Below are 26,691 nucleotides of genomic sequence, written 5' to 3' on the forward strand. Positions count from 1 at the left end.
GCATGTGTATCTGCAGCTACACATGCCATCAAATGGAAAATGTCACTTACCCAGTGTACATCTGTTCGTGGCATTAGTCGCTGCAGATTCACATGCGCCCACCCACCTCCCCGGGAGCCTGTAGCCGTTTAGAAGTTGATCTTGAACATTTGTAAATTTGTAAATATATTACTTTAAACTACATTATGTACATACGTATTCACTCCATTGCATGGGCACTATTACTAGCATACACAACTCCTACCTCACCCTCTGCGGGGAAAACAGTCTAAGATGGAGTCGACGCCCATGCGCAATGGAGCCGAAATGGGAGGAGTCCCTCGATCTCATGACTCAAGAAGACTTCTTCGAAGAAAAACAACTTGTAACACTCCGAGCCCAACACCAGATGGCGGGATGTGCACAGCATGTGAATCTGCAGCGACTAGTGCCACGAACAGATGTACACTGGGTAAGTTACATTTTCCATATATATTCTCTTACAAAAGCAAAGGTTACAGGGACATTATAGTGAGGCTGACATTTTAAATGTATAAATTTATAGAAATTCACCTGATAAAGTTATCTCAAGTAACAATAACTTGTGCCTTAAGGTAACTAGAACTTGCGCCCCCCTCACAGTGTTGGAAGTCCTACTGGCTGTGGCGTAGCTCAGGTATCTGGAGTGCCATTTGCCAGCTGTTGTGAAGCACTGTCACTCAACAGACACAAAAACTGGAGCCTGCCAAGGCCTGCTATCTCAGAGGTTGATGACAGGATGTAGTGGAGGAAGCTGCACATGGAGAGCTTTCTTTGTGATTGCTGTCATTCATTGTAGGCAATACCATAGAGAGGTGAATTTAGTAAGTGTTTGTTTAGTCCAGACAAGACTGTGCTCTTCATTTCCGGCCCATGTCTCTTCTCCCACTCGTCACAAATCTCCAGTTCACATGTGCCTCATGTCCGCAGGAGTACAACAGAGGTTCCTGAGAACCTATTCTTGCAGTTCAAGTATACTCTGCCACCAACACCGTAGTGCTCCACACAGTGAAAAGTTCATTAAGAGGGGGCTGTGACAGCTTCCCTTCCTCTTTCCCAGATTACCACTTATTGTCAACCTTGGCAGATGCACACCTTTAAACCCTTTCTGCCACCCCCACAAATGTGCAAAGAAAGGGGAATCTCAAACTTGCCTCAAGTCGCGACTTGGGGTATGAGCCACGGCGGTCAGGTTCTCTTGGCTCTTCTCCTGGTCACATTCCCGAGCCTCTAGTGGTCAAGCCTCCTCATCTGGTCATAGGTTTCTGAGGTATGCAGGCTTCAGCCCTCCTCCGGTGGCTTCTTGCTATTACCGTCCTGCTACGGCTTCGCCAGGCACTGTGTGTTCTTTCCGTTCGCCGTCCACATCTTCCTCTATCTCCACTGACTGATGACGCTCACCTCCCTGTTCGCCGTCCTTCTTAGAACACTCCGCTGCAGACCTAGGCACACCGTCTAGTGCCTTCTCTGTCCTTCCCGATGGTGCCCTCGAGGCAGCCATGTTGGATTTCCCACTACAGGCCCCTTATGCCTTCTCCTCAATTCAGAGCCTCGACAACACTAGGAGTTATGGTTGTAGTGCATGGGAAGAAGGACCGCACTTTGAAAGACATGCTAGCAAAGACTGCTGTGACTTTGGCTGGCAGCCGTTCGCTACCACCCAGTCCAGACCCCGTGACCAACAGTGAAGATGCAGAAGGCCCAGTGACCCATTCTTTCTTTAAAGGCTCTGTTGGCTTCCCTTCAACATGACCTCCAAACAGTCAAGAAAGACTTCAGAGTGGTCCACCCCGATTAAATGAGATGGGGACAAGATCTCCACCTTAGAAACGAGCCGCGATGAAGGAATTGAGCAGCTGCAAAAGGAGATTCTTAGACTCAGAGACCAACAGCTCGACCTGCTCGCCCACACCAAAGATTTGGAAAGCCAATTGCGGCACAACAGCATATTCATCAAGGGTGTGCTAATGGGCATGGAGGGTGCAGACATGGGAGCATACTTGCAGGACCTTTTTTGATCAGTCTTAGAATCACCACCAGAGATGGACATTCAGCTTGACAGAGAGCACTGACTAGGCCTATACACAATGTTGTTCTGTGTGATATTTTTTCTTTTTCTGGTTTGTTTTGGGGGTAACTTGCAGAACATGACTTTACATGGTTTATCTGACACACCTCTATCCTGGCCAAACCATAGTCAAAGTCAACTACCGTGAAGGGTGGCCAGAGCCCTCACCCTCAGGGTGCTCCACTGCATGTCCACCACATACCTGCCATGCACAACACCATAAAGATTATCACCCTTAATATGAAAGGATTTAACAATCCATTTAAACGCTGTGCCATTTTGTCATGCCTGGAACTGTCTGGGGCAGACCTCTGTCTCCTCCAAGAAACTCACTTAATCAGTAGTGAATGCCACAGAATGCACTCGCACGCCTTCCCGTGACAATTCTTTTTATCTACCCCATCCAAAACCACAGGAGCTGCAATACTGGTGTCCCACTCCTTCTGTGGCAAAATAGGTCCGAAACCAGCTGAAATCAAAAGCAGACTACTGGCCCACTCAGTGAAGTTAGGCGACCAAACCATTACCCTAGGGACCGTGTACTTCCTTAATGACAGACAGGCTTGTTTCCTGATGCCCACCAAGGCCACGCTGGTGCTTCTAAGGGGGTGGGAGGGCTTAACTTAGTTGTCAACAGTCACCTGGACAGACCTGTGCAATGCTAAGAACATACTGTGGCCCTGTCCCAGGAGGGTGCAGTTTAACGAAAGGCGATGGGTCAGGGAAACATCTGGCGTGAACTGCATCTCCACAGTCGGGCTATACATTCTACTCACACGCACATAAAATATACGCCTACATAGATAATTTCCTGGGTACGAAAAAACTTCAGTCTTTAGTTACAGCTTCAAAGATAGCCCCACTCCTTATCTGATCATGCAAGGGTCTCTCTCACTATAAATTGACCTCTGGTGAGACGTCCTCCTGGGTCATGGCAGATGCGTTAAACCCTACTACATAGATCCGAAGTAGTCAACAGGGCACTAGTAGACTTCCTAGCACTAAACAACACTGCTGAAATTTCCATTATCGCACTCTGGAAAACCCTGAAAGCTGTCATCAGAGGGGAGCTGATTGCTGTCTCAGCTGCAGACAACAAACTCCACAGGGACAAGAGGAGTGATTGACCCAACAGGTACAAGAACTTGAACGCATTCACAAGCGCACCAATGCCCTGAGAATTTGGCGCCAGTTGGAAGGGGCCCATGCAGAACTAGCAGGCCTTGACTTTGATAGGGCTAAGTACAACTCTGGCATTCCTTTTATGTACAGGTGACAAATGTTGGTGCCTTTTGGCCAACAGACTAAGGGCGCAGTGACAAGCAGCGGGAATGCATTCCGTACTAGGTACAGATGAACTCACTGGGGATGGCCACATCGCCTCTACTTTTAGGGATTTCCATAAAGAGATATACACAGAGGATAGTGCCTCGGGACGGACCAGGTCTCTACCTTCAGGAGGCCCGCACCTCGTGGCTACCACCAGAACAGATGGCTACTCTGGATCGGCTGATCCAGACTGAAGAAGTCATATCTGCCATTGATTGACAGCAACTCCTCAAATCCCCAGGGCTGGATGGCTGTCCAGTGCTCTTTTATAAAACATTTTGTACTAGACTTGCTCCTCTACTGACCTGACTTTTCAATTTATTCGAGAGCCCAGACACAGTGCCTCCCTCCATGATGGCAGATCTCTGGAGTGGTCACCCCAAAGCCAGGGAAAGATAAACGACAATGTGTCTTTTATTGCCTGATATTCCTACTCAACATGAACATTAAATTATTCACCATCATCTTAGCTGTCTGCATTGGCCCCCTCATGCCAGGCCTAATTGCCCTGGACCAGGTGGGTTTTGTGCCGCATCGCCAATGCACCAACACAAAGCGCATCATGCGCTTGATCGACAAAGCCCAGTGCCCCAGTTGGGAGAGAATGCTCTTGGCTATAAATGCCAAAAAGGCATTTGACTGGGTCCACTGGCCCTATTTGGAGGCCACACTTAAACACTTCAATTTCAGCAAGCGGTTTGTTAACTGGGTTCTTAGCAACTATGGCCACCTCACTGTGACCGTCTGAGTGAACGGGTAGGCATCAAACCTGTTTCCCATATGCAGCGGCACATACCAGGGGTGTCCACTCTCACCACTGCTATTTGCATTATACATGGAAGACATCGTCCAGTGTACACGCAAGAACCCTACTATTACAGGAATCCCTTTCGAGGGGGAATAGCATACTATTAATCTTCACTCTGATAATATAATAATAGCTTCCGGCATTTTTAGTTGAACTGGTGACCTTCGGGTAAATGGCTGAGTTCCAGAGTAAAGCTCATAAATCCCAGGCACTCAGTTATTTGCTGTCACCAGCTACAGAGACAGAGCTTACCTGTTAATACCCCATCCAGTGGGTGGCTACCTGTATTCCCTATTTGGGAATTCAACTAGCCCCAACAGCCAGGGTGACTGCAACTCTAAATCACGAAACCCCACAACAACAAATCAAAACTGACCTGAATAGATGGACACAATACCACCTTTCTTGACTTGGTTGAGTGGCTGCCCTGAATATGTCAGCTCTGGCAAAGATCTTGTTCTTATTTCAAGTTCTCCCAGTAGAGCCCCCCCCCCCCGACGGCTCCATGCAAGTGCTACAACCTGACATAAATCGATTTGTATGGGTGAAGGGCCAATCTTGGATGCAGAGGGAACAGGGTTGTAAACCCTTGTGGGATGGAGGCGTGGGCATACCAAATCTCTTACAATACTATCAAGGGACGCAACTTCGGTTCCTGGTTGAATAGTCTGGAGAGGAATCAGTGAAGCACTTGCTATTTATGGACTGGGCGGTTGCAGGGCAGCACTTGTGGAAAGTTGCTTTCCTGCACAAGAAAGCCCGGCCTAGAAGCCTATACTTATCTCAGGTCACTAAAGCTACATCAGAAGTCTTGGCCCACGTGGGAGAAGAGAGAGGCTTGACCTTGTTCCCCTCTCTGCTGGCACCGATAACAGACATTGCAGATTTGACCCCAGGCTTTGAACAGGTGACGTTTTAACAATGGCAAAGAGTCATGTGCCAATCCGTAGGTCACATGTTTGATGAAGAGGGTCTCCTGTCATTTTGACCAACTCTGCATGGGCTACGTGTTACCGGAAACGGAAAGGTTGCACTTCCTCCAAATCCAATATTGGCTGGCACAACACTCCCTTATATCTTTTGAGAAGTGGTTGGTGACGAAAACATCAGATAGCCGCCTTGTAACTGAAGTATATAGCCTCATATGACAGACCACCCCATAGGTTAAAACTGCAAGTCAAAAGCACTAGGAACTTGGGCAAAAGTTGGCCCAGCAGGAGTGGGGGGGAGGTGTACTATTGGGCGTGATACACAGCCCACAACAGAGCCAGCATAAATACTGCCACACAAATTGTCACATATTGGCACCTCAAACCAGTACGCCTGCATAGAGGCAGCCCCATGTGAAGCACCGACTGCTGCTGTGGCTGTGGATCCCCAGGGACACTTCTCCACCTGCTGTAGGATTGCCCCAAACTTACCGCTTACTGGACGAAGATTCTTGATGACATTGACACTCACCTACAAATGCAGTTGCCTCGATTCCCTGCTAACACGATTCTGGGGCTACCTAACACACTCACCTTTCCACTCAAATCCTGTAGGGGACAACAGATTGAACTTGCTTTGGGAGCCGCTGTTCAGAATATTTTGACACACGGGGGCACAGGCCTTGTTCCCATGCATCAGGGATGGCTAATCTTCCTTTGGTACATGCTAGATGTGGAGAACATTACTCTGACTCTCACTGCACAAGGGGATCCATATTGTGGTGTCCATACATCGCCTCTCTGCGAAGTTCTGGGAACTCACTTGTCCCAGATTTCTCCGACCTTACTATCGCCACGCACTCTGAAGAATCTAATTAAGATGACGCTACTAGACTCATGATATACCACACTCCATGCTGTTCTCTAGCTCTACGTGTTCAGGGGAAGGGAAGGGAGTGTTGTATGCGGTTTACTATGTTCACCTACATATGGGCTATTAAAGACAAGCACTATACGCTTGTAGTATTGCCACATTTTCCTTTTTTTGTTTGCCTTTTTAATGCCAAATAAAGAGATTTAAATAGGTCCTACCCACATTTAGATTATCTTTTGTGTTTGTAGGCTCTTATTTAATATCCAAGCTTATAATTGGGCTACTCTCTGACACCTCACCATCATGTGTTTCAACCGTTGACTGAGCCCTTTCTGTGGCTGTAGCGTAATCAGATTTTCTTGCAAATGTAAGCACTCCCCCATTGTCATAATCCATTTTGTCTCTTTGGAATTTCAATGTTTCCACTTTTTGATGTCATCCTCATAGTTTTTGTACCCTTCCCCCCATCTTTTCTTTGAAGGTTTTAACTTTATGTTTGTCCCATCTTTTCTTTGAAGGTTTTAACTTTATGTTTGGCCTAATTCTTTCTAAAGAACTACAAATAGTTTCACAGTCTCCTCATACTCTTTCCATGCACGTGTGATCAGTATTATTCATTATTCCTTTCAAACAGCTAGTGTTGTTCTCAACTCATTTTTGTAAAAGATCATCACTTAGGCTCCTATGTGTTGGTATTGTGTAAATATACAGAGGACCTGTGGTATTATCTCTACACTCAGATACTGTTATAGGGTTGTACCTTTCCACCATCTATTAAGTTGACATTTTCATAATTTCTCAAATTTTCACCGTTTTTGCAGTGCTGTTTTATACTTAATTGGTGGCTTTTCCCCTCTCCATGGTCCCAGTTTATCTGCTGCTGTCAAAAGTGAACACGTCTTTAAAGGGTTCCTGCTTTGTACTCACCCTGTCCATCGCAATTGTCTTAAATTCTTAATCCATTCCCACCACTTAAATCTTAGTCCATACATTCCCAGCCCAGCAGCACAGAAAATGTCACCCAATTTTTCAATGATTTTTACTGTCAGTGTTTCAAGATATACTTATAGGATCTGAAAGGTTTGAATCCATGCATATTTGCAGTCTTACATTAGAAAATTAGCATTCCTTATACATTTTGGAGAAAAGCTTAGGGGACAAAGGCCAGTCATCCCCACCACTGCGCGCTCCAAGAACAAGAGTCCCTTCCACTTCCTCCTGCGTCCAAGAAAAAAAAAAGAGATATAAAGACACACATCATCATATCTAAAGATAACAGAGAAAAAAAGATGTTTCCATAACTCTAGGTATGTCAAACTTTACAGATGCACTTTCAACTCTTCTTCACTCTTCAGGCCAACAGGGATTTTCGTTTCAATATCAATTATGTGTCTAGACTCTCTCCTTAATAGCAGAGATCTGTTGCAACCTCTAGTATGACTGGTTACCTGTTCTATTGCTTAGTACTTAAGCACATTTCTGTCACCAAATGTACCTCTGAAAAGTGCCTTGCCAGAGGATAATGTTTGTCTTTATAATCTGTGGCCCGCATATGTTCTAGTATGTGCTTCTTAACTGGATGTATTCTGCTTCCTCCATACCATTTTCAGCACAGGCACACAAGGACATACACTGCATAGCTGGTGTTACACACTAAAATTTGTATTATCCGTATAGTGCCATTGCCATAAGGTACTGGATATTCTTTTATGGCGTCAATGTTTCTGTATGCCTTACATTTTTTACATGGAGAAAAACCCTTCTGATTACTGAGAGTCCCTGACTTCTGATCTGAGTACTCATTCTGCATTAGATAATCTCTAAGAGGTCTATTCTTTCTGCATGTTAATTTCAGGCTTCCATCGGTTACTCAAAGTGGTATTATATTGTAACATCTATCAATTCCTCTGGAAAATACTTGTGACCTTGTTGAAATTCTCATTAAAAGTAATTATGACTCATATCACCCATCTCCTTTTCTTGAATGTTCTTTGGGCCTCATTACAAGGCTCTCCTGATGGTGTTTGGACCCTTGTACTCCTGGTGTTCCAACCACTACATTATGACCCACTTTCCCCACCAGGAACATTGGGCCTCATTATGAGGCTAGTGGTCCTGAGACAACCAGCCTCTCTATGGTTGTCGGACCTCCGCACTCCTGGTTGTGTGACTGCCACATTACGACCCTAGCAGTCGGACCACCAGGGATCCCCTTCCCCCACCAGGAACATGGTTCCTGATGGACTGATGATGGTCATACTCAAGGTCAGCCACGGGGTGCTGATTTCAGCGCTGCCATGCTGATCACGAGCCCCCTTGCCACCAACCTTTTCATGGCGGTTTAGCCACATGAAAAGACTGGTGTAAAGAAAGTGCTGGGGACCACAGGGGTCCCCTGCACTGCCCACGACCTTGTCACATTTTCAGTTTGTCTTCATTTTGACTCCTTCAGCTGCTTTTTCCAAAACCCAGGAGGGTTCCTGCTGTTTCTGAATCTATCTGTTATAACCTTCGGTTCTGCCTGAAATAAGTCTTCTGTGTTCCAGTTTCTTTTCGCTCTCAAAATCTCACCATACAGGATACTCCTTTTAATAGGCTCTGGATGTCTGCTTAAAGTGTGCAGCACACTGATGCCGGCTTTGGACTTCCGAAACAGTCTGGTTGTAAGCCATTTTGTCTTGTACCTCAAAAACGCCATCTAAAAAGGTAATTATCGCTGTGCTCATGTTCAAAGTACGCCTTAAATTGTAATAATTTTTTTCAGTTTCATACAAATTCGACTTCCATATCCCTCAGCACATCGCCAGATTATAAATAAGTCATCAATATAACGCAGGCACAATACTACATGTTCAAACCATTTTTCTGTGTTTTCAGCCAGGGACACCTGTCCAAATATGAACAGTGAGACTTAACTTATCAGATGTTGAGAGGAAAAATAAGTCTTCCAAAAAAATCTCATCCACCTCAGCTCCTTCCTAGAAAGTTTTCAGGGGCAGAGAAAACATGGGGTCTCAAAACATACGACCAACTTGGAATTATTTAGTTGTAAAATATTTATTTTGTAATTAAATGATAAATATGTACTATTTTCATAGTTTGTAACCTTAACTTATATTTATTTATATGTCTAACTTTTTTTAAAGAATTTATGTTAATGTAACATAATTTCCTATAGGGTTTTTTATTGTAAATCCGTATAATTTAATTACATACATGTATAATTAAATCATAAACATGTAGTACATATGCATATCTAATATACATCTAATTATACATATTTTAATATGCATGATTAAATATTCTGTAGTACATATTTAATTATACATATGTTAAATTAAGTAATAAGCATGTGCCATTTTCCATGTATTCAACAATCATTCACAGTTATTTATGTTGTTTAGCTATTTCAACTATTTTAAATGATTTAACTTTATTTCCTATGGGGTTTTATTTTAAGGCCCTACCGCTATTATATTCTATGCAAAGGTGTTGCAGTACCAGGGAGTAGCAATTGTAGTGCTGGACTTAAAACCATAGTGTATGTTACTACAAATGTAGTGCTGGACTTAAAACAATAGTGTATGTTACTACAAATGTATAAGTTACTACAAAAGTGGAGTTTATGAATACCAAAAAGTAAGCTTACTCAAAAATGTAAACATACTCAGGTGTAAGTTACCTTTGTGAATCAGGTCCATAATATCTTCTTACAGTCAAAGTGCAGTGAACTACAGTGAACTTGGGTATGAAATGGGTGCAGGATGATGCACTGAACCAACTGTCAATTCCAGTGTGGTTATGGTATGAAGGGTACTGCATGACGGGTTCTGTTGCATTGCTTTTTAACAATCTCATCTTTTGGAATTTCTAAACTGCATATGCCCCATCTGTTTCCTTGCAGGGGGGTTAGATTTCCTGATTTTGAACCACATTGGATATACCTACTTTAACTATTTCGATGGGAATGTTGACCACATTCGAAAACTGCTGGAGATCAATCTCCTGAGTTATGTCACCATGACTGTCACAGCATTGCCAATGTTGAAGGAAAGTGGTGGCAGCATCATCGTTGTTTCATCAGTGGCAGGTGAGTTGGTGTAGAATAGTAAATGAACTGTGGTTTACAGTTGCTGTTTCTGGTCAATGGCAAGAAATCCGACTATTGGCTTAAAAGTGGAAGAGAATGCAAACTATGGCATAATCAATACGAATGAAGGCAGCAGTAGCCTAACATTTGGGGACCATAGTTGCGTTCTGCTCGATGAGTTTGAAAAAAACAGTACTGACATGCCATGGGAATATCCCTCTGCAGTATACAACATGAATATTGAACTTACAATATTGATGGGACATCACGGCAAAACAATAAAAAATATTGACAGGTAAGTCTAGATTTTCTATTCTTAGCGCCACATATATCTACCTAAGTGGCACATATATCTTCAAGGAACGTAGCTGTGGAGTTAGGAATAGTAAGTCTATGCTTCCCTATATCACTTACCTTTTAGTATTTTGTCCCTCAATGTTCTGTCTTTGATATTCTTATACCACAATATTCTGGGAGTTGATATTCAATGCTACACTCTCCCTGTAGTTCTTATGCAAACTCGGCTCAGTGTAATACAAATAATCTATTCTAGTATTAATTTGGTTCATGCTACATAGCCTACAAACTTTCTCAGTGAAGTTTTTGGCTATCAGAGGAAATTCTGGTATATGTGGAATATTACTGATTTCAAATAAGTTGTGCTTTTTTTGCTCCTTTTAGGAAAATACGGATCCCCTTTTTCAGTTCCATATTCCACAACCAAGTTCGCGCTTGATGGGTTTTTCAGCTCTCTGAGACAAGAGTTTCACTTTCAGAAGACAAATGTCTCCATCACCCTTTGTGTCCTGAGTTACATTGACACAGGTAAGACTACACACCGGGGTAGAAAGAGTTTTTTCCTTTTCAGTGTATGTACGTATGCATGCATGAAGTGTAAATGGGAGTAAGTATAACACCAATAATGACAGATGATTTAGGGTCTGATTTAGAGTTTGATGGAGAGATTACAGCTGTGACAGAGTAATCTAGCTGCCATACCTTACCTTTTGTCCATCTTTAAAGGCAGGCAGATCTTTCAGACGTATTTCAGCAACAGAGCCTACTCTGGCTCTGTCACTGAGATACTCCTCCAATGAACCAACTGAGTTTTGCCAATTCCACTTCCCACCCAATTTATAATGGTCGGTCAATTGGTCAGTATTCGCTCTCTCTTATCACCTTTGAAAAACCTGGCAGCAAGGGACAGTGATATTTTTTTTAAATAACCTCCGCACCATGGGAGGCAGCTCCCATCATGTGGGGGTCTATCTTTTAGAATGGTCGTCAATTGGTCAGTATTCGCTCTCTCTCTTACCACCCTTGAAAAACCTGGCAGCAAGGGGCAGTGACATTTGTTTGAATAACCTCTGCACCATGGGAGGCAACTCTCATCATGTGGGGGTCTTTCGCTTTTGTTTTTTCCCAAATAAAATCCCAAAGTGGGATTTTGTTTTTGAAAAATCAAAAACAACTTAAAAGTTTGATGGGCAGCTATTATGTTTGACAGAGTTGTCAGAGTTGACAAGGCAGTGTTAAGAGGTCTCTGCAGGGCTGTCTTTCATTTCCAAATGTAAAGGGCAAGTAATCCGTTAGAGAAATGCAGTAATTTACTCTATCTCCCTGGCAGAATAAATCCTGTCCTCCACACTTTAAATCATGCCCTATGTGAGTAAGTAGGCATTTACAAAACATCTTGTCTTTGATGCTAGCTTTCAATGGAATACAAACGCATATCTAAAAGTATCATGAATATAATGTCAATGAAATCATGATTAAACTTCATCTCATATGCAAGGTTTTAGCAGAAAATGTTAAAAGAACCATACAGACCATAATTCCTTTCTACCTACAAGTTATTAGCTGGTTTGGTAATAGTGTGCACCCTATTCTGGTACTTAAATAAAGACAGTAACATTTTGCATACATTCAGTGGCCAGGCAATCAGATAACATCCACCCACAATGTTTCAGTTAGTGCCCATAAGCACTTCTGATAGATTATGGTCACCCATTCCACATCTTTTTGGTGTGTGTCCGATCTCAATAATGTATAATGTTTGTGGGCCTGCTAAAGTAGGGCAGACGTGCAGTCACCAGGCAGCCATGTGTAAATCAAGGTAATGGCTTTACAATTGACAGCAAACTGTTTTTCTGTGCTGTTCTCACTTTTGCTAGTGTCTTTGGAAATCTTTTGCTCTCCTGGCCTTTTGTACTAATACCCTGCTGCTAAAATTCAAGTGGTGTGATGGTGCTACATAGTCAGAGCTGTCAAACACTATCTAAAGGGGAAGTAAAGGTGCACCAATAAATTAATTCAAGGATAACAGGTAGTGGTGTCCATGTCTCATTTTCAGTTAGTAGCTGTTTTGCAATCTTATATGTGAATTAGGAGGGCATGAAGAAGATAAAAGATTAAAAAGTAGGGAAGATTAAACTCTTACCGGATATCACCTCTTAACTCTGTTAGATGAATCTCCCTGATCTAGGTTATACGGCCAGAGAAATAAAAACAGAGACATTGGGGCTAGTTACAAGCAGCATTGGACTCGGTTCCACATGGCCATCGCACATTGGGCCTCTGTATCACCCTTGGAATACGCACTCTCAGCTAAGCAGACAGTGCACATTCCCATGGTGCTGGGGATGGGGGCCCCAGCACTGCCAACAACAATGCTGTGGGCAGTGCCGATATCCCCCTGTGGCCCCCAGCACTTGTTCTCCGCCAACCTTTCAATGTTGGTTGAACTGCCATGAAAAGGCTGGCAGAGAACATGGTTGTAATCAATACGGCACTGCCATGGCTGATTACAACCACAACCGCTGTCATCCCATCGGGATCAAAGATCCTGGCGGAGATGGTGGTCTTTTGGTGGTTCAACCGCCAGGTTTGTAATGTGGCGGTGGGACTTTCAAAGCAGCGGCAGTCTGATCGCGACAGCGAGTCTGGCAGTCTTGAGAGTTTTAATGATGGTGCTAGGAACTAAATGATTCTGGGGCAATAAACTTATTTTGTGCTTTTATTTACTTTTATTTAGTAAGCGAGCATTGTTCATGAATCGTGGTATACTTCCCATGGGTAGCTCTAATATTTCCTATGGTTGAGAAATTCTTCTCACTTCCGGCTGAATTGCTTTAAGCAGATCCGTCTTCTTCATTAGAAGTGGTTTTATTCAATTGATAAGTTGTTTCATGTACTGTAGAATCAGAAGGGTACCTTATGATGTTGATGCCCCTAGTTCACACCCTCAACACTTAAGTAGGTAAGCATAAAATCTGTTATAACTGTCTACTATCCTATAATAAATGAAGCCACAGATTTTTTACCTGATATAATAGTCAAGCTTTTAAGCAATCTGAAATTACCATTTTATATTCGAGGGTTGAGAGAAGGTTGGTTTTAAAGAAGGATCTAAATTCATGGAATTTGTCTCTCCCATCAAGGCCCTCTTGAAAGAAAATCTGCCTTGGCATACATGTTGTCAATGTGTGTGTTCATACAAATAAACCTACAGTGGTGTACGTCACCAATTTTCTAGTTCTCACATAAACTGCATTTCCTATTCTGAGCCAAACTTCACCCTCCCTCTGACTGCAGTGGGTTATGGTGCTTTGCAAGCAGCATGATATCGGGAAGGCCAGTGTAAAGGGTAGACCTTCCTTTTGAATGACTTTAAGGCAGTTTGTTAAGGCTTATCCACTTGATGACATCTTTAGCCCTTGAAGCATTGTCACAGTTTCCAGAATTACTGTAATAATAGCCATGTCTATTATTATTGCTTTTGAATCAGCACCCTTGTGTATATTTTGCTCCCAGTAAATGCCTGATGTAGAAAACTAAGCGCCGGCCCTCAAAAATAAGAGCCGGTGCTCCGCACCGGAAACTACCATGTTTCAGAATGCAGAAACACAACAGTATAAAGGGAGACCCTCATCTGCAGGCAGCTATACACATTCAAAGCTGCCATGGTGTCTTTCAAAAACATCATGGTGCTGCTCATGCTCTCCGAAACACAACAAAATCAACACTGCTGTGGATGACAGCAACAGTAGGAAAGTCTTAATGGGTCTGGCAGGGAGGTAGCAAGTCTGGTGGCAGCCTCCACGTCGGAGGTTCGGTGGACGAATCTGCCTGCCCGCCGAACTCCTAATTAGGGCCTTCGGTATTTAAATGTTGTGTGTTAGGAAAAACCCACACAACCTTTCACTTCATACTTTTTACAGCAGGTCAGACAGATCTACTTACAACCTCCTGAAACTCTGCAGTCAGAATGAAAAAGGATGAACTGACTCTGTCTGTGAACTCTGAACTGACTCTGAAAACAACACTCTGGACCCGTCTCAATCCGGCTTTCACAGCAATCACAGCACCGAGACCGCCCTCATCGCTGCAACCGACGACATCTGGACCCTCGTGGACAAAAGCGAAACAGCAGCCCTCATCCTCCTGGACCTCTCGGCCGCCTTTGACACCGTCTGCCACCATACCCTGGGCACAAGCCTCCACGACGCAGGGATCCGCAACATGGCCCTGGACTGGATCACCTGCTTCCTTACCGACAGAACACAGAGAATCTGCCTCCCACCATTCCTATCTGAAGCCACCAAGACCATCTGCGGCATACCACAGGGCTCCTCCCTCAGCCCGCCGCTTTTCAATGTCTACATGGCACCGCTCACCAAAATCATCTGATCTCACAAACTCAACATCATCTCTTATGCCGACGACACCCAGCTGATCCTCCTTCTCATGAATGACCCCACCACGGCTAAAACCAACTTCCACAAGGTAATGAGGCCGTACCCAACTGGATGAAGAACAGTCAACTAAAACTTAACTCAGATAAGACGGAGGTCCTCATCTTCGGGCCCACCCCCTGCGCTTGAGACGCCTCCTGGTGGCCGCCCTCACTGGGAGCCGGACCAATGCCCGCAACCTGGGTTTCATCCTTGACTCATCGCTCTCCATGACCCAGCAAGTTAACGCCGTCTCGTCCTCCGGCTTCAATACCCATGGCATGCTCTGCAAAATCTACAGGTGGATGCCCACCAAAACCAGAAGGACGGTTACCCAGGACCTCGTCAGCAGCAGACTGGACTATGGCAATGCCCTGTACGCGGGAACCATGGCAGATCTCCAGAAAAGACTGCAACGGATACAGAATGCCTCCGCTTGCCTCATCCTCATCCTCAACATCCAACGCCATAGCCACATCACAGCCCACCTGAGAAACCTACACTGGCTTCCCGTCAACAAAAGGATCACATTCAAACTCCTAACCCACGCCCACAAAGCATTCCACAATGCCGGACTAGCATACCTCAACAATCGTCTCACCTTCTACACCCGGAACTGGCAGCTCCGCTCTGCCGATCACAACCTCACCACCGTCCCTCGCATCCACAGGACAACATCCGCCGGCAGATCCTTCTCCTACCTCGCGGCCAAGACCTGGAACTCCCTCCCCATCCATCTATGGCAGACCAAGGACCTACTGAACTTCAGGAGACTCTTCAAGACCTGTCTGTCCAAGCAGTAGTACCACACCCCACCCCCTCAAAAGCGGCTTGAGACCCTCAGGGGTGAGTAGTGCGCTCTACAAATACTATGATTGATTGATTGATTATCTCTGAACATAGATCAAATGTAACAAGAACAAGAGTTAATGCCGTCTTTTTCACTTTCATTGAACAGAACACCTTTTATTAGCCAACTCACCAGAAGGGGCAAGTAGGTCCTAAAAATAGTTAAAATTGATATAGCGAGTGGGTGAGTATTTTTTTCAAGGCCTGCTATATATCCTTGCAACCAGAAGGGTCCAGTGGATTTAACAGTATATTGCTTTTAAAAATCTGCCATAGTGAGAAGAAGTTACAGATGAAAAACATAGAAAGAAATTGCTTTCTTTTTTCAACTCAATTTCACTATTTTTTCATTTCAACTGTTATTTTCTATAGGGGAAAACTTTAAAGGGTCTACACAAATGACCCCTTCCTGAATTCAGAATTGTGTCTACTTTTAAAAATTGTATAGCTTTTTAGGATCCACCATTGATTTCACACCAATTTCTGTCACTAACTGGAATGAGGCTGAATTTATAAAAATAGGGAAAATTGGGTATGTAAACTGCTGCAACTGTGTTGAAAATGTTGGTTTTCTGACTCTACTCTGTGTGTTCCTGAAGCTCGGAAGATGGTGATTTTAGCACTGCAAATCCTTTGTTGATACCATTTGCAGGGGAAAAAACAGACGCTTTCTTCTGCAGCACTTTTTAAAAAATTTCTAAAAGAATTTTTTTCGCTGTACTTTGGGTAATTTCTCGATCCTTTCCAAGGGAATCCACAAACTCGAGGTACCTTAAGAATCTCCACGATGTTGGGAAAAAAATGGCAAAGATTTGGCATGGATAGCTTATGTGGAAAAAAAGTTATGAGACCTAAGCCCAAACTACCCTAAATAGCCAAAAAAGGCTTAGCACGGTGGGTGGAGGGCAGGCTTAGCAGCAAAAAGGTAAACAGAACCCTTCTACTATCAAACACATGAAACTCAACTTGCCCCAATAATGTATTACTTTGAGGACGCTTAGATTGGTTGCTTGCACCAATCACAATATAGACAACAACCCAAGTATCATATTCTCTGGTGGAATGTCTACAGCATCATGTCAAGGAACCATGACAGATAATGCAGTTGAAGAGTGGCACAATTCATTCCAAAGAGTACTTGGAAGAAGCCATCCTGCAGTTGCCAGTTTTTAAACACACTCAAAAAAACTGAACAAAGCTACCAGGAACTATAAATTGAACAGTCCTTAAAGTAGACAAATACATACCATACCTAGGGACTGATTATGAGTCTGGCAGTCACTAGACCGTCAGGCTCGCAGTCAGGAAAGCTGCTGCTGTGGCGGTCTGACTGCCACATTACGACCTTGGTGGTCAGACTGCCAGGGTACCACCATCTCCACCGGGATCAGTGATCCAGATGGGTTGACGATGCGTGCAGGTCGCAATCAGCCAGGGCGACACTGCATGCAGCACTGCCCTGCTGATTATGACCTTGTTCTCTGCCAGACATTTTAAGGCACTTTCACTACCATGAAAAGGCTGATGCAGAACAAGTGCCTCTGTCAATGACTGTTTCATGGGCAGTGCAGGGGTCCCCTGCCCTGCACCCTTGAAATACTGACTGTGCAGACAGTCAGCCGTACAAGACTACTCGTTTACCCTGCGGGCGGCCGCATTGCTGCTGGCTTGATTTCGAGTTGATTAATGTTGCTCCCACTGTCCCACTGGGATGACAATCGAAAACCTTGGTTTCCGCCCGTCAGGCTAGCGGGAAAGTCGTAATGGGCCTGGCGGGGAGGTAGCCAGCAATGTAGCAACCTCCCTGTCAGATATTCGGCGGATGGGTCATCCTATCCACTGAACTCCTAATCAGGCCTCAAGATTCAATACCAAGAACCCTACTTTAAAAACTAAACAAAAACATATTTAAAGCCTTTCCCACTGACATAAAATACATTTTTAATGTTTATATATTTATAAATACTATTAAAACATTTTTAAAACATCAGTCTGAAAAATCTAATAAATACGTAATACTAAATTATTCAGAATGATAGCTAAACATTGCAATAATTGTTGTTCATAAATAAATATTAAACACAACTAAAACATTTTTTTGTTACCTGTACACATATTCTAAAATAATAGATCAACACACTAATACATTATAACATAACATAAAAAACAAAATACATTAACTTTCCCACCCAAAATACCATAATGGAAATTAAAAATAAACTTAAAGTCCTGTATCTGAAGCCTTTGACAAAAATATAATGACCATAAAAACCAATGCCCATACAAAATGTCCTTTTAAAGGGGCTCACGCTAAACAATGCTAAAATAAACTATACACAAATAGTAAATACAATACAACAAACAAATTCCAGGGAATCCACTCAACACCTGAAAAAAGAAATACACTTTTCAGAAAAAGAAACAAGAAAAATCAAAGAAAAATAAAAAATAATTTTGCTAAAAAATTAACCAACTATTTTTCATTGACAAAAATTAAACACATCCGGAAGAAAGTGAATTTTAGATATCTACATTAAAAAGCTGTGAAATAATAACATGCAAACACACCCAAACAAACTTTACAACCCACATAATAAACAAAGTACAACTTCATATCATTAGAAACACTTGCACAAAAATACAAAAAAACCTACCTCACTCACCAAACATAACTAATACATATTTCAACAATAACTAACATAGAAACATTACTATAACAAGCTAACATAAGTAACTTTTTAAACCTCCCTCCAAACACTGAACCCTCAGAAAATATAAGAAATTAGTCCCACCTAAACTGGAGACCAGGTACAGGAGACTGTGGCTGCAGAAACCCTTGTAGAGTCAAAACAGCGAAATCAAGCTAAACTATTAAAGTTAGCAATAAAAGAAAATAGCAGAAAAATTGCCATAAAAAATGACTAACATCCCATAGAAAATAATGACATGAATTAATGTATGTTTTTATTCATTTTTCTATAATACTATAAAATATTCAAACGTTCTAATTGTTTTTGCTATTGTCAAATGTATACAGTATAAAATATTAATTTATATTTACATGTTATATACTTATATATTTTTACATGTGTATTTTATTTATATTTAAAAATTCTGAAAACTTATTGATAATTATTTATAGTATTTTTAATACATAAAAATGAATGCATAATAACGTGAAAAAATGTATGCACACTGATTCTGTAGTACACGTAAAATGTTGTGTTTTTTATGTTATTACAAATTGTGTAAAGCCTAAAAATAAAAACTACTAACTATGTAATATGAATAAAAATGATCAGAAAATGATCACACCAAATTTAGAAGTATTGGGGAAGTTTTATACTTTAAGGAGGTTCGATATGCTATTCCCATTCCAAATGTAGCCACGTGGGAGAAAGTGTTGGACTTCTGACAAATGTAATATTCCCACTACAAATTTAGCCAGTTTAAAGAAAGTGTTGGACTTGGGGATGTCAGATTCACCATTTCCACTCTAAGCGCAGTTACACTGGGGAAAGTGTTGGACTTTGGGGATATCAGAGTTACTATTTCCACTACTAATTTAGGCACTCAGGGGAAAATGTTCGAATTTGGAGTCCTCAGACTTACTATTCCAACTCCAAATGTAGCAACCTTTGGAGAGGTCAGAACTACTATTCCCATTAAAAACCTATCCACAGTAGGGACATTGTTATAGTGTGGGAAGGACAGATTTTGAACTTTGAGGAAGTCAGATTTAATATTTACATTCAAAACTTAGCCAACTTCTGGGAACTCTTAGAATTTGAGTACCTAACATTTACAATACCCACTCCAAATGCACCAACATTTCCTAAAATTATGCATTTATCTCACAAAAGTAAATATTGTAGATCAAAACATATAAACCAATTAAGCATTCATAATGTATTAAATATCCTTATATAGGCACTAACACTAATACATAAACAAACTGTAAACAAAATTAATGGCAAATTGAAAATTCTAAATTATTTCAAATTATTTTAAAACTTGTTTCAATATGAAAACATTTTAATAACCAGATAATTAAAAATAATGTTTAAATTTAACAAAATAAAACAATTACTCAGAGTTTCCCTTTTTTTGTCGGGCTATGGATAAAACAAAAGTAGTGACTCCACAAGAGAGAAAATCATGTTCCCTGAATAATTCTATAGCAAACATTTTATACAGTGCCATCGGGGTGACTAACGGGGATTAATGAGGTGGAAGAAAGACTCAGAACAATTCATAAAACAGTATTTGATTTATAAGGCTTGTAGGGTGTCACAACGATGGAGCAAAATAGGGACAATAGGTGTCATGTTCAGGAGCCCTCCTACTGCAAAAAAAGGGGTCAATGCCCCAATGCCCTTGTTTTGGCGGACAGCATAGAAATCACCCAAAATTTGCCACCGTCCACAGTCAAACTCCGACCCAGCCAAATTAAACTGGTCAAGATCATCCTGATCCTCAAATTCTCTGTGCCTTTCGTTGTGCCTATGGGAGGCGTGGTTAGAGATATCACCCTGCACTGCACAGGTACACCCACTGTATGGGGTCTCATATTCCTCACCACTACTTATAATATTCTGACCACGCATCATGGCTTCTCAACAAAAAACTAAATATATCTGTACTATTTCCCTCAATGTCAGTGGCCTTACTCATTATATTAAGAAGAAGACACTCACATACATTGCCTCAGAGATCCCTGACATATCCCTACTGCAGGAAACACATTTGGAGTTGATCAGATTGAAGAGGGATTCAGTGGATGAAGTCATGAGCAGTAGCCTCCTTCTAGACACTCCTAGTGCCCATGGCCCCTTTAGCAACAATTAATCCCTTACGAAGTGCAGAGTTGTTATTCTCTTCTACAGATCTCTCCTCTATACTATTTTGATATGGATGGACCCGTTTGACTGCAACGTATTTGTGAAGTTCAAAACACAGGATTGAACCCTAATAATAGGATCAATTTGCAACCCCTAACCAGGACAGAGTCTCTTTCTTCTTCTCTTTATTTAGAACCCTGATGCAGATCAACATAACCAGGGTGATAATGGGTGGAGAATGCAGTCTGGTGCTGCACCCATTGCTACATTGATCAGGACCCAACACTAGAGACTGTAGATCCAGAGAGATGTTTTTCAAGCCCATAGTCTACACGACCCACGGCGTTTGACACAACCACAAGATAGGGAATACACATCCCTCTCCTGCTTACATTGGGTTTGTTCACAGTAGATTACTTCCTATTGAACCACTCCTCGTTAGTCCTCTTATGAGACTAGATAAAAGGAAAAGGGGTACTGCTGACCATATACGGTCATCCTTGAATTAGACCTGGCACATATATCACATATCTCCGAGCGCTGGGGATAGAACCTCTCCCATTACTGAATGCCGGAGGACCAACACAAACTTAGAGGCAACTCTGCAAGTACTTGTTGGATAATGAACCCTCCACTCCCTCACCGTAAGTCCCATGGGAGAGCTACCTTAAGAGAGATCCTACATTTACAGAAAGCTACCTTAAGGGAGATCCTCATGAGGGAGTTGGCAGCACGAAAACAACGGCTCAGGAGAGGTAGGCCCAAATAGAATTTGAGGTATGCAACCTCACTAGGAGCTACAGAAGCCAACCCACGCCAGGCCTGTTACATCAGCTGGAGAAGGTCAAGTATGACCTGAACTCATATTTCATGACACATGCTGAATACATTTTGCTGTGCCTAAAAGCTCACCATTACCAACAGGGGGAAAAGCAGGCAGACTTCTAACAGTGTAAATACACCAACAAGAGGCTAGTCAAGCCATATCTGTACTGTGGAGCTACACTGGGAGATTGGTGATGCATCAAGTGGAGTTTGCTGCTACATTTGCACATTTGTTTGCCCTCCTTTACCGCTTGGAGGTACTCACCTATGAACAAGAATTCCTCAGAAACCTTTGACTACCTATTTTGTCAGAGACCAGTACGCAGCTCTTAGAGGAGGAGTGACAGAGGCCGAGATCATGAAGGCTCTTATGGCTCTGTCCAGTAATAAAGCCCCGGGACAACAGCTTTTCAGTCAAATTCTATAACGCCCACAGACGATTGATGGTGCCTCTACTTTATCAACGTTTTAAGGAAACTGAAGACTAGCATGATGCGGAAAGAGTTTATTAAGGCACTTATAAGCCTCATTTTAACACTCCACCAGCTGTGCAAGTTAATGTCTGATAGCTCTTATTAATACAGACATGAAGACGCCTGCTAAGGTCTTAGCGATCTGACTCAAAAGGGTTCTCCTGTGCCTGATTCATGACTCACAAGTGGCTTTGTGCTGGGTCGATCTTCTCTTAACCATATACAACTCTTAATGAACATTTTATGGCCAGTACGTATGAACCCTGATGACAAAGGCCCTCATTACGAGTTTGGCGGTCCTATGGAAAGTGGCGGCCACCAAAAGACCGCCATGTTGACAGTAATCCGACCGCCGTATTAAGAGTCACACTATGAAGACTGCCAAAAACCAGCCACAAATCCGACACCGCCAGGAGGGTGGGAAAGAGGTGGTTCCACCACCAGCACCGCCACACCAACAACCTTATGACCTGCAGATCACCACAGCGGTTCTTCCATGGTGGAAATCCACTGGCGGTCTGAACCGCTGCGCTTTGAACACACTCCTGTAAGAACAGAACACCACATTGGACAGTGTGAATACCCCACACCTCACATACATACACATAGCAGGCACACCTACTCACGGCACTATATAAAACACCCTCACAAAACACAGTCCTTTGCGATGAAAACAACCACCACATACACCGAGAAGCCACAGTCTCATAAGTTAACACTCATACACCATAGGCACATTTACAATTCACACTCACCGCACACCACACAACTGCACGCACAACACTGTACACACACCACAACTACACACAAACACCACAACCTACCAGCACTCACAACCAAACACCCCCACCCTACCAAGCACCCTACACACATAACACCCAACCCCAGCCACAACACAACCACCATGTCACGCCAAGAGCACCCATGCTTCAGTGACAGTGAGTTGAGGGTCATGATTGATGAAATCCTCAGGGTATAGCCACAACTCTTAGGAGCACGGGTACAGCAAACCTCCATAGCAAGGAAAAGTTATGGCAGAGAATAGTCAACAGGGTCAACTCAGTGGGAAATCATCCACGCACAAGGGAGGACAACAGGAAGAGCTGGTACAACCTTAGGGGGAAGGTGTGTTCCATGGCTTCACTACACCAGATAGCTGTGCACAAGACTGGTGGTTTCCCCCACCTCCTCCCCAGAGTTCACATTGTGGGAGGAGAAGGTCTTGGATATCCTGCCTCCGGAGGGCCTGATTGGAATCCCCAGAGGACTGGACTCTGGTGAGTAACTACCACTCCCTTGGCACTAATTTGACCTGTACAGCATGCTTCCTCACCACCCAAACACTCCCCAATTCACCCCATCTTCTACCACACCTCCCACCTAATCACCTAATGCCCCTCACCTGCATGCTACACTACCATCCTGCCCCAATGCCCACACACTCCATGCCACCCAACCCCAATAGCACAGCCAATTACTATCACTATGACTCGCACAATGCACTCGCCCATCTACATCAAACACGCAGTGTGCACTTCACATCACATCTCTTGCATGTATGATTATTACACTAGCACTAGCAACAATAACAACAATAACTGGATGCTTCGACTGAGGACCACTACATGGTAATGACAGCAATGCAATGGCACAACACAATGCCAAACAACGCCACTTTCACCCAACATGAGGATCATTTATCCAGATCAACAACCCTGAAATGGACTGATCATGGGCATGGAACTAAGGAGGTACACTCCATGCACAACCTGCACAGACAGGACGAGCAACCTTGCATACACACATACCCTCCTCCCACCATGCTACAAGGTACAGCGATTCCCACTCACATTTAGCAAGCCAGAATGGCCACCAGCTAACAGGCCACACTTGTCATGTGGGCATGGGAGGGGACGTGTGGGCCAGAGGACGTGGCAGCCAAGGGAGTCATCTGTCCAGGAAGCCATCTCCCAAGTCCTGGGAGTATATCAACAATCCCAGGACAGGATGGCCCAGATCGTAACCATGTTGGGGGAAAACCAGAGGCTGCAGAAATAATACCACCAGGAGGTCATGCAGCAGTGACAAGCCCACAATGCCACCATAGCCTTCATTGCAGGGGTGCTCTGGGACATCACCATCACCCTGTGTGCTTTCTCCATCTACCAGTAGGCCCCTTCCACTAGCCACATCACATCAGATCTTTCTACATTTGCAGCAGCTAGTGGAATGGAGGCCCTGCCAGGGGAACCACAGGCCTCAGGCACCCCTCCCTCTGTAGCTGAAACCCCCCCCCAGCAATCATGGACGTCCATCCAGACAGACATCCGGCTGGAGCAGATGCCAAGACAAAACCCACTGCCAGGAAGTGACCCTCTCCTGATTACTCCCCCTTGTGTGTCACTGAGACACACTGTTGACTGTTCAATGGCATTACTACATTTTCCAATGGACTCTGGACCTGTGCTACCTACAGCTGTGTTACCTACTCTGAGGATTCCATCTATCATGATCCCACTCATCACCTGCTTGCCACTGTATGCACAATAAACACTATATATCACAGCTACTGCACTTGTGTCTGTCTTTATTTGTACACATACAAATGTTTTGTCTGCAGAGTGCTATGTGGGTATGTCCCCCTAATCCAACAAGCAGTGTAAGGGACTGCAGAGGCAGGACACAACAGATATCACTTCTACATCACCAGTCTCAGGTAGTACATCACAAAACACTGTAGCTGGGTTCTGTCATGCGCTAAACTCTATTCTGTGAACAGTAACCAAAGGCTAATGAACATTAGGGGCTCAAACAATAGGTAGGAGAGCCAAAGATTAACAGTACACAGTCACTCACTAGAATGGCATGAGAACAGGAGAATGCAGAACACATAGCACAATACAGGCCTGTCCACAGTAGATGTGAATCTTGCAACCTGCAGAGAGTACACATGGTAGAGATGATACATTTTCAGTCAGCACCTTACATGCATTGAGTTACCGCCCACAACACACACATAGGGATAGGAACACATTACACCACCACTGATTATCCAAATTGGGAGGACCATTGACAGCAAACTATGTTGAAATCGTACACATGAAAATACACATAGCATACCTGTATGTTACTAGAAGTACTGATTGATGAGCTCAGCCCTAGAGTCAGCTGCACCTTCCTCATCTGCCTCCTGATCACTTTCCACTTCTGCATCACCAACCACTGGTCCAGCTGCCTCCTCCTCCTCAGCTACTAAGGGCATCTGACATCTCAGGGCCAGATTGTGGAGCATGCAGCAGACAACTATGATCTGGCAAACATTTTGGGGAGTGTAGAGGGGGCATCTCCAGAGATATGCAGGCACCTGAATCTGGCCTTCAGGAGGCCAAATGTCCTTTCTATTACACACATCATCCTGCCATGGGCCTCAATGAAACAGAGTTCCCCTTCAGTGACAGAGTACCTCACTGGTGTCAACACCCAGGGAAGGTTAGGATAGCCAGAGTCACCTGTGTTCACAGAGGTAGGACCTGTTACAGTACAAGTACAGCCACAGGGAATAATGTGATGACAGGTGCCATAACAGAGGCACACATCCAAATGCATACATACCAATGAGCCAAGCCCTCTCCCTCTGTAGTCATGCCATCACGTGGGAGACATTGCTGTTCCTCAGAATGTAGGAGTCATGCACAGATCCAGGAAACTTGGCTGTTACTTGGGATATGTATTGGTCTGCCACACATAACACCTGAACATTGATGGAGTGGTAGTTTTTCCTGTTCCTCTACACCTGTTCATTGGCACTGGGAGAGGCCAAGGCTACATGTGTGCCATCTATGGCCCCTATAACATAAGGGATGTGTCCCACATCATAGAAGTCTGCCTTCACATAGGCCAAATCCTCTCATTGGGGGAACCTGATGTAGCTGTCCAGGTGTTTCAGTTAAGCACACAGTAAGTCCTTCAACACAAGACTGAACATGGGCTGTGACACCCGTGCTGCCAAGCCCACTGTAGTCTGAAAGGAGCCTGTGGCAAGAAAGTGTAGCACTGACAGAACTTGAACTGTGGGTGGGATGGCATAAAGATTACATATGGAAGACAATAGATCTGGTTCCAACTGGGTACATAGATCCATGATAGTGTGACGATTCAGACAATAGGTCTGAATGATATTCCTCGCCTCCAGGGTTGCAAGGTCCACTAGCGGACGGTACCCTGGTGTATGTATCAACATCCTCATGACAGGGTATCTAGGATAGAGAGGAGAGAAAGAACAGTGTGATAAGCACTCCACACATGTTAGCGGAACATATAATTATCGCACATACCTAAAACTGAAGACATGCCGCAAACTGGTGACACATACAATACGAGGCATGCTGAATCAGCATGAACTCCATCCTTGCTGCACATTGCTGCCCCTGATCAATAGTTTCTGACATACATCACGTGTCAGGTTCCAAATGTGGTACACCGAGCTGTCCTGCTCTGAGCATGTATGTAGTCATGCTAATTACCTATATGGTTACACCGGCTCTGAGCCTACAAGTATCTGGACATGCACGTCATATGACAACCATCAGTATAAGGCCACTGTGTCATGCATGTCACATGTATATGCCAAACTATGATGCCACAACATAGGCCCACTCCACATTCAGGTGAATAAAGTGTACAGCGCACTTATTTTCATGCATCAAGGCATGATATAAGCATAAAATGTCAGCCGCCTGTCCTGCAGGACTGGACAGATGGAAGTGACCTATGTCCGCCAGTGTCTGTCGTCATGGCGGAAGGCGGTCGCAGCCGCTGTGCAACTTCTCATTGGGTAACATTGCTGCCTATGGG

The 26,691-nt window shown here is 43.6% G+C and overlaps 1 protein-coding gene across 3 annotated transcripts in view; it reads left to right on the top strand.

Moving 5' to 3' along the window:
- The window catches only part of HSD11B1 (hydroxysteroid 11-beta dehydrogenase 1), a 238,792-nt gene that overhangs the window by 206,546 nt on the left and 5,555 nt on the right, over window positions 1-26,691 (top strand). For all 3 annotated transcript variants that reach the window (XM_069238630.1, XM_069238628.1, XM_069238629.1), the window contains exons 5-6: window positions 9,931-10,116; window positions 10,798-10,941. In XM_069238630.1, coding sequence (XP_069094731.1) covers window positions 9,931-10,116; window positions 10,798-10,941 — 330 coding nt within the window. The remainder of the gene's footprint in view (window positions 1-9,930; window positions 10,117-10,797; window positions 10,942-26,691) is intronic.

This window comes from Pleurodeles waltl, chromosome 6 (assembly GCF_031143425.1).
Source record: "Pleurodeles waltl isolate 20211129_DDA chromosome 6, aPleWal1.hap1.20221129, whole genome shotgun sequence".
In the NCBI taxonomy this organism is placed as follows: Eukaryota; Metazoa; Chordata; class Amphibia; order Caudata; family Salamandridae; genus Pleurodeles; species Pleurodeles waltl.